At 34.7% G+C, this 10,195-nt stretch overlaps 1 protein-coding gene across 1 annotated transcript; it reads left to right on the plus strand.

Moving 5' to 3' along the window:
- The first annotated feature begins 5,894 nt into the window (after positions 1 to 5,894).
- Positions 5,895 to 9,983, plus strand: LOC110894407. Its single transcript, XM_022141636.2, has 7 exons — positions 5,895 to 6,059; positions 6,150 to 6,236; positions 6,310 to 6,576; positions 6,660 to 6,824; positions 8,839 to 8,892; positions 9,193 to 9,336; positions 9,465 to 9,983. Exons 1-7 carry the CDS (start codon positions 5,895 to 5,897, stop codon positions 9,840 to 9,842), a joined length of 1,260 nt encoding a protein of 419 aa, XP_021997328.1. The 3' UTR covers positions 9,843 to 9,983.
- The last annotated feature ends 212 nt before the right edge of the window (positions 9,984 to 10,195 follow it).

The raw sequence follows: 10,195 nt of genomic DNA on the forward strand, positions 1-10,195 counted from the left end.
TTCTTTTTAAAACCCCACATCTGCAAACAGTTCAGCTTCATCTACCACCACCATCTCCCACCTCCCCACCACCACTTCAGCCTTCACCGACAACCTACCGTCACCACAAGCACCATGGCCTCCCATCGTCCCCACCCACGCCATCTGCCACCATCCCCCACCCACCATGCCAACCGCCCATAACCACCTCCACCGAAACCCTAATTTCGCCCCCACTGAAACCCCAACCCTAACTAAAGACCCAACCACCACCGTAGCCACCGCAACCACAAAGAGATAGATGAGTTTCAGATTGTTTGATTGAGAGAGAGAGAGAGAGAGAAAAGAAAGAGAAAGGGGAGAGTTTAGAGAGAGAGATACACTCGCCTGAGGGCTTCGCGGGGACACTCGCCTGAGGAGGTGGTGGCGGAGGATGTGTCGACTGGGAGGAGTTGCTAGAGTTTGGAGAGCTTTTGTTTTGAAGAGCAGAAGAAGACCCTTGAAGACGTGAGTACACATCTACCTGAGGAAGAGGTCTTGAAGACCTTTTTTAATGAAAGCACTCCCAGAAAACAAACACACTGCAGACTCAAATGTATGTATGTGGTCTGCGTGGGACAGACATAAGAGGTTCTGAAGTGTTTTTGACAAAAAACTAACACCCCCTTAAAAAATTCACATAATCATATTTTAGAATGAATACGACACAAATGTATGGAGATTTTGTAGAAGATTGAAGTTTAAGTACATGATTATTTAGTGGTCTGTTTTATTTGAATTAACTTTGTTTATTATTGATTTTTGTTCTTATCTTTAGATACTAGATTTTCAATTGCTTATTGAGCCATTTGATTGCTTTTGTATCCGCATCATGTGGTATCAAAGCTTTTGGTTCTCAAAAGGCTCGATGTGGAGGTAAATACTTACTTGTCCGTAGAATCCTCGACAGAGGAAATGACAAAGAGTGTTTTGTATTCATGTGATCGGTTGTAGAAAAGATCTACGTGCAACTTGAAGAACCGCCGACAGAGGCAGCGATGTAGTAGGTCCCGATCCATGGGATCTTAAGATCAAAAGACTCCAATAACGAGTTCGCGATCGTGAAATGCTACAAGAGATAAATCGATTCCGACAACAAGTCCACAATCGTCTGGGACGAAGGTGCAAATGAAGAGCAGCATCCGTTTGGCTGTCATCTAATAACGAAACCCACATTGAAAGATATTGATTCTTTTTGGTCGAGTTCAGATCAATCCGTAGGCAATGTTCCCTTCGACCGGAGGTAAAACTCAACGATGATTTTTCTTTTTTCAAAAGGTGGGGAGTATGATGCAGGAGCATGAGATTTTCAAGGAATTTGAAGTTTTAATTCCTAGTTATCTTGTGGTTTGTTTTATTTGAATTGAATATGTTTATTATCAGTTTTTGTTCTTATGTTTAATTGACAGGGGTTTTAATACGTGAGGAATGTCCAATACAGAAGGGTTATTAGTTTTTGATTTAATTTAGGTTTATAAGAACTTTGTCCTGAACCTCTTTGGACATGGGATTATCAATTGCATATTGAACCATTTGATTGCTTCTGTGTCCGCATCAGAATACATTCGTATTTGATCTACTTCTGAGAAATGGTTTAAAAACAATAAATGAGGGATCGAGGAAAGGTAAGTTAATGATTTGAAGATTTCATATGTCCCGCTTGCCGTGTGCACATATAATGTATATATGTGTGGGCGCTCGGGGGTAAAAGTGAAATGGTACTAAGTTTAATGTTATTTTACTAATTTCGTGAAAATAACGTTAAAAGCGGCGGATGTTTAATCATGCATCATGTGGTGACGTTGATAGCTGAAAGATACGAGGGTAGATGCACCAATCAGTCTCTGTCCCGATTGTTTGAGCGTTATGTGTCTTAGGTCCAAGGCTTGATAAAAACTACAATCGAGCCGGAGGAAAGCAGTCTCTCTATTCCTACAAGGTAGAGGTAAGGTTGTCTACATCTACCCTCCTGAGATCCTACTTTAAGTTTGATGATGATGATATTATCATATCTTCAAATGAATACATCCGGATATTTTCTACTTCCAACGAATAGTAAAAAGCAAATAAATGAGGGGTATTAATGGGTGAACTAATGGATTAATTTGACAATCTCACATAATCATATCTTCAATTGAATACGTCCATTTTTGTTCCATTTTATATGTGTGATACAAAGAAGGATAAGAAATCCACTAAATGGTAGGGTTATTCACGAGCCCAAGTGCGAGCTCGACTTGAAGTTTAAAATGAGCCGACTCGAGCTCCAACTCTCTCTGTTTTTAACTTTTAACTGAGACAACTAATTGGCTATATTGTTTAAACTTTGAAGAATCTAGACCAAACAATAATGGAGAGTTGTCCTCAAAAGATTGAATGACTTTTACTTGGGTTATGTAATGTTAAAAGTCTGGGTTCATTTAAACGAGTCAGCCAGCAAGTGAACCAAACTTGGCTTAACTCTTGTTAGCATAATAAAGTTAGTAGGCTCTTTTTGGGTTATGTAATGTGTAACATATGTATACGTTGCACATTTAATTTAGCCCTAGGGTTTAAGTTTTCGGTTTTGTTTCTTAAAAATTCTAGATTTACAGCAAAAAAATTGTTTAAAAAAAGAGTAAAGTGCAATTTGCCACTCTATGATTTGGTCCATGTTGCAATATGACGACGCCCAATCTTCCATTTTTTGCCTAATAAAAACCGTGAAATGGCCATTACATCTCACTTTGCCCCGTAATAGCACACTCGCGGCGGTGTGTTATTGAGTATCACGAGTTCTCCCTAATCCACACGTGATAGCACACTCGCGACGATGTGCTATCACTCATTACAAGTGGCCATCACACGACCGCCGTACCACCCTTAGTAATATCTTGTTTTTCACTTAATAATTTATAAAGATAAATTTTATAGAAAGTTCTGGAATTGAAATATCAAATTGATCTGTTACATTTTCTCTAGGTTTAATTCGTTCTACCCTTTTTAAAACTTTGTACTATTGATATTTTCTTATTTTTATTTATTTGCTCACTAGGCAATATGTTTTACATCGTGGACAAGGCCGGTTATGATGGTGTGCGAGGAGGACTTTCGCACAAGGCCCGTGATTTCGAGGGGCACGAGATTTTAAAAAAATTGTAAACACATACCAATTCCGAGATAGGCCCATTATCAAATATTTTTAATGGTTTATAATTTAGCCCACTACACATTAGGTTTATTGGCCCAATACTAATATGATTTTAATAAAAATTATAACACATGACGGCAATTTCATGGACTCCTGGAATCTGAAAGGACGAGACGAACAAACTCATTAGAGTAACAAACAGTCGAACATCATTACTTCATCAGAACTTCGCTGAATCGCTGGGCCTGGGCTACTACGAACAAAAGATTCAGAGACGTGAAGAAGAACAACATCGATCAGAGACCTGAACAAGAACATCGATCAGGAGATTCAGAACTCAAAAGGCCCGTTCGTCGGTTTAGTGTTAATTGTTAAACTGTTAGTCTGTTAATTGTTGTTAACATCAGAAGAATCATTGTATAAGTTGGCATCATTGGAGGAATCATTAAGTACTTCAAGGAGTATAGAGAAAAAGGTTGTTCAAAAGCAATTGATGAAGCTAGAGAGATTGCAAGTGGAATGGATATTGATCCGATATGTATACAAAAACGTATCATTAAAAGGAAAAAAAGAAAAGATGAGAGTTCAAGTAATGAAGAAGTTGCATTTACAGTTGAAGAGAATTTCAGAGTAAATTATTTCTTATATATTGTTGATCAAGCTATAGCTTTTTTAGAGAAACGATTTGAACAATTCAGATGATATAAAGGTTATTTGGTTTTTTATTTCGAAGTTGAGGGATATTAAAGATGAAGTTATTAAGTGTGGGCATTGGAAAAATGTTATTAATTTGTATACCCTTGATGGTTCTAACAAAAATAATAATTTTGTATTTCATAAATTTGAGGTGGAACATATTATTGAGTTTGATTCAGGTTTAAGTAAAAAATGGCTCGTTGCCATCGACTATTCCAAATGGTTAATTATATAAAACATTTTATTTTATTTAAAATAAGTAGATAAACATTTCCATTTTTTAAACCCAAACACCTTAGAATTATTGTATTTTAAAATATAAATATAGAAAAAAAAATATAAATAAGCTATGCCTAATACATTCCAAGAGTTACAGAATGTAATTGTTTTTTTTTTTTTTCCTTCGTTGAAAAGAAATAGGCCAATAGAAAAACCAAATATATATAAATATATAGGGTGAAGGTTTTAGAGTGAACACTAGTGTATTTGTAAAATGAATAAACAAATCATGGCCAATGATTTACACACATGTATGACTTGGATTTCATTATCAAATCGTAAAATACACTAATGTATTTCATCAACTCCTGCCCATTGATTTACACACGTGTATAGCCAGGTTTATTTCGCTCAATTCGCAAATACACTAGTGTTCACTCTTGAACCTAATCAGGTTCTATTCAGAATACTAAATATTGCGAGAACATGCAGAACAAAATGAATCACTCATTTTTTTCAATCTTAAAAACCTAAAAAGTAAATGAAAATGTTATAAATGTAAGATTTATTGTTTCTCACACTAGAATTTAAAACAAAATATGAAAAATCTTCAGCTTTTAAATAACCTACACACATGTAGGTTACATGTAGGCTAAATTACCTACATGTATGTAGACTATGTGTAGGGAAAAATATATGATTTTTTATGTATATATAATACACATATGAATCTAAGAAACATAAAATTTAAGAAATATGAACCTTAAATCCAAAAATTTAGTGATTTAGAGTTGTTATTTTTGTTCTCGCAATAATTAGTGTTCTGTAATGATTCTTCTCCTATATATATATATGAGAGGGTTCATTGGGGAACACTAAATCAGTGGGGAACCAGTGAACACTCTTAAAAATTATACTTAACATGTTAAAAATTATTTTTTTTTCTAACTTTTTTCCGGCGCTTTTTCTTATTAATACAAGTAGAAACATTTTTAATAAAAAATCAAAAAATAAAAATTTAAAAAATGTTTAAAAAACAATTAAAAATATAAATCTTATAAAATTAACTTAACATGTTAAAAATCAATTTAAAAAAAATCAGCGCTTTTCCTTATAAAATTGGTAGAAACTATTCGAATAAAAAATAATTTTTGCAAAAAAATAGCCCTTTTTAACTGTTTTTTAATATTTTTAGTTTTTGATTTTTTTCAAGTATTTTTAAGGAGAAGCGCCATATTTTTTTTAAATTGATTTTTAACATGTTAAGTTAAATTTTTAAGAGTGTTCCCCGGTTACTCACTTTTTTGTGTTCCCTAATGAACCCCCCACACCCCCTCCACACACACACACAGACACACACACATATATATATATAGGGTTAGGTTACGTACAATAGCTCTTATCGTACAATATGTACGCGTTCATCTCAGCCGTCCGATCTGGTGCGAATTCAATTTTGAACATGCGATTTATGCTGAAAAATCAACATGTGAAATTGCTTTATATACTAACATGCGATTTCATCATATTTACCAACATGCGAAATTGCTACAAAAAAAAAACAACATGCGATTTCATCAAAAAACCCAACTTGCGATTTCCAACATGTTTTTTATAACATGCGATTTCACTAAATCGTACGTATTGTACGTTAAGAGATATTGTATTTTACACTTTCGCTATATATATATACATATATAATAATAATAATAATAATAATAATAATAATAATAATAATAATAATAATAAAACCCCAATAACAAGAGCCTATATAAACATGGTAAACTTGTAATGAACTACACTATAATTCCATTTCTCACATCCATTCAAAATGGTGGAAGTAAAACTATCTTTTGGTTTTGTTGTAGTGTTTTATGTGTTTACGGCTGCGCGTTTATGTTACACTAACAACAATAGGTTTCCAAGTTCGCATGAGAATGTTGAGGTTGAGAAGCTTTTAAATAGTTTAAATAAACCTGCGGTCAAATCTATTAAAGTATGTTATCATTCTCAAATTTCTTAATATTATCATTCTTCTTGTCATTTGTTAGATAATTGATTTGTGTATGTATTGCATTGTGAATAGAGCCCTGACAGTGATATAATAGATTGTGTTCGTATCTCTGATCAACCGGCTTTTGATCATCCCTTACTTAAAAACCATACTATCAAGGTATGCTTCGAGTTTTACATATGCATTTATATGTATGTTATTTTAAAGAATTATAATTAATGAATAATTATAGATGAGGCCGATTTATCATCCAAACCCCGTAGGTGACAACAAAGTGTCATCCATGGTGAATGCTACAGCGGATACACATTCATCATCATCAATTACTCAATTGTGGCATGCAAATGGAAAATGTCCAAAAGGGACTATCCCCATAAGAAGAACAAAGAAAGAGGACATACTAAGAGCTAGTTCGGTCGACAGTTATGGAAAGAAGAAGAGTTTTATAGGTAAATCAAGCTTCATTGATGTTGAACTTGGTGTGACCGATGGACATGAGGTAAGCCTCTTTTAGCACTTTGTACCATACAACTTGTTTCTTGCTCTTAATCACGTTATAATAATGAAGGGTTTTATTTTTAGTATGCAATTGCATCAACAAATAATGGGGAGTTTTATGGATCAAAATCAGCACTGAATCTTTGGAATCCACAAGTCCAAGAAAGTAATGAATTTAGTTTGACTCAAACATGGGTAGTAGGAGGTACTTATGATACGGGCCTTAATACCATTGAAGCTGGTTGGCAGGTGAGTTCCTTCTTCATTTAAATTCTAGTATCAAACAAACAAAACACATTATATTCTTTTCCTATATTCCAAACATAACAAAGACCTTTAAAATAAACCTAATAAGTGTATAAAACTACGGGTGCAAGAGATGATCCATTCTTCAAGGAATGAATCGATTTATGAGTTCATTTGGGTCCAGTGGCGGACCCAGGATTTTATTTCAATGGGGTCTATTTTCGGGTCGGTCCTCGTTCGGGTCGAGTTAAAGTGAGGTTTGAACTAGATTTTTTTTTTAAAATAAGAAAAATGGACTTATCAAGGATTGAACCCATGACCTATTTGTGGAAAAGAGGGAGATTTACCACTACACCAACTTTCTTTTTATTTCTATGGTGTCCACCTAATTGTATTTATGGGGTCCATATACAATTTAATATACCGAATCTACTATTTTTTTTAAAAAGATTGGGGTCCGGGGACCCCGGTGGCACCAATGTGGGTCCGCCCCTGTTTGGGTCGACTCAAATTATACGAGACATCAAAACGGGTTAGGAGATGTTTGACAACCTCTGCACCAGTAAGTGATGGACCAGTAAGAGGTCTGATTGGGTAAGAGACTTTAAACTAGTAAGTGCTGAACTAATAAGAGTACGCCATGTGGTGGTAGTTGATGGTGGAGGATGTGGTGATGGGTCGAGGAGATGGTATTGGTGCGTGAGTAGCCGAGTGAGGGTTATGAACAGAGGTGAAGAGACCAAGGGATAAAATTTTCTTTTAGCATCATTTTAAAACATAAGGGTAAGAGGCGTGTTGCCTGATTTAGATGTGTCTTTCAGATAGAATCATTAAGAGGGCAACCAAACAACCCCTTACACTTTTTAAATTTGATAATTATAAATTTGTCCAAACATGGGCGAAGCTTTTAAAGGGCCGGAGGGGGCAGCCGACCCCCGAACTTTTCGCTTACTAATGGAGAGTATGTAGTTTTCGTATAGAAATTTTTCGGGTATATACGTTTTCGACCCCCTGGTTTTATAAAAATTTTTAGGTCCGGTGACTTCCGCTCCCTCAGTCGAAAATCTCAAACTTCGCCACTGTGTCCAAATGAGTTAGCACCACAACCAACCATTATTTATAACAGTCAACCATCATGTACTCATGGTGTTGCTGCAACCTCCATCGTCGCCTAGTTGTCTCCATCTCCGTCGCCACTAGCCACCATAAAAAACATAGCGCATGAACCCATTCGGTATTTTTATTAAGATGTCTCATTTTAATATGAGCCATTGACCACATACTTTTTTAGAAGGACATATATTTACTAGAACCCGTTTAACTTGTTAAGTAACACAACTCACCAGTTTTGCCACATAGAACTAAAAAAAAGAAAAAAAAAATTAACTTAAAAGTTCCTACAACTAGGGGTGTGCACGGTTCGCTTTTATTGTAAAACAAAAACCGTAATCGAAATGTTCGATTTTCGGTTATTGAAAACCGTTCGATTTCGGTTTTAGCAATGGTTTGGTTTTTTGGTTTTTGGAACAAAATTAAGTAAGATTCAAAATAAGAAAGTATAATCCAACATTTAATAATCTTTCTTAGATGTTTAATTTAAGTTATTATGTTAAACATTTTAATTAATGTCGTTCACATAAACCTAACTTCTAATCTATTTTTATGTTTATTCAAAGTTTTTATTAAGACATTTTTTTATAATACTTTGAAAATCAATTTATTTATTTTTTTGTTAAATTTCATATTATCTTGTAGGCAATTAATGGATAAATCATTTTAAAGATAAATAGACATGTTAATGCTTTTATTATAAAAATTAACATTCAAGAATAAAACTAATAATTCTTAATTCAATATCTAACAAACATTAAAGAAAATGCTTTTTAGGTTATTCTGTTCGGTTTTTTATGCGGTTTGGATTTTCGGTTTGGATACACCGGTTTTTCTGGTTTTGGTTCCGTTTCTTTTTTTTTTTTTAATCTACTACTCACCCCTACCTGCATTATCTTTGAAACAGGTGTATCAAAGGTTGTATGGAGATACTAACACCAGGCTTTTCATCTACTGGACGGTAAGTTTATGTAAATTTGTATATAATATTTCTCTTAGCTGACCTATAAGAGGAAGAGCTTAGTATGTATATTAAAACTATTATATGATATTTAGGGAGTCCTCAAAAATCCCCAAAAATCTAGGGACCTGGACGAGTAAAAAAAATTGGGCCCAAAATATATATTTTTCAAATAAACAAGAAAATTCAAATATATTTTAATCTTAGAAAATTTCCGGCCCCCGGGGAGAGCGCCCCGGGAGATCTCTCACCTTGCCCCTCCTCCCCCGGGTAATGATGATATTATTATATTTTGGACAGAGTGATGCATATCAAAAAACAGGATGTTACAATCTTTGCTCCGGGTTTATCCAAACCAACAATAAGTATGCAATTGGAGGCAGTTTATCTCCTACTTCACAAACGGATGGTACTCAACATGAATTCACCATACTTATATGGAAGGTATACTAATCTCAAATAACTCTTAAGTTAAGGCGCGTATAAATTCTTACTGAAAGGTTTAATGTTTCACATGTGCAACTATATTGAGGCAGGCAGCAAATATGATTTTTTTTGTACCATTTTGATAGGACCCAGGGACTAGGGACTGGTGGATGCAACTCAATGGAGAATTAATAGGATATTGGCCATCCTCGTTGTTCACACACTTAAGGAAAAGTGCGTCAATGATACAATGGGGTGGAGAGATTGTAAATAGTGGCTCACAAGGGGGTCATACAAGTACCCAAATGGGCAGTGGTCAGTTCCCTAAACTTTGGTATCGTAAAGCTAGTTATGTAAGAAAAGTTGAAACAGTAGATCAATCAAACACTTTATATACTCCAGAAGTACGTACCATATCCAGTGAGCAAAATTGCTATGATATTTTGACGAGCATCACTACTAATAACTTCTGGGGCACACACTTTTTCTATGGCGGACCTGGTCGAAACTCAAACTGTCAGTGAAAAAGTTGTAACATCCGGATTTTCAATGTAATATATCGAGGATAGTTTATTCCATGTATTATAAGTACTTTTAAGTAATGCCCATGGAAAGATTGTAACATCCCGAACTCTACGTGTAATATATTTGGGGAATACTTTGTACCATATAATATAAATATAAATATAAATAAATTCCTCGTGTGTATAATACAACTATATGAAGCATTGAGTATATGAATAAATAGAGAAATATGTGTTTTATAAGTGATCTTCAGAGCCTGAGGAGGTTACCCCATCATTTGGGGCGAAACCAGAGAGTGGTCAAAAGAATTCGGTTCATAGAGGTATCAAATGATGTAGATACCGGTAACTGT

The sequence above is a fragment of the Helianthus annuus genome, chromosome 12 (genome assembly GCF_002127325.2).
Source record: "Helianthus annuus cultivar XRQ/B chromosome 12, HanXRQr2.0-SUNRISE, whole genome shotgun sequence".
NCBI lineage: Eukaryota > Viridiplantae > Streptophyta > Magnoliopsida > Asterales > Asteraceae > Helianthus > Helianthus annuus.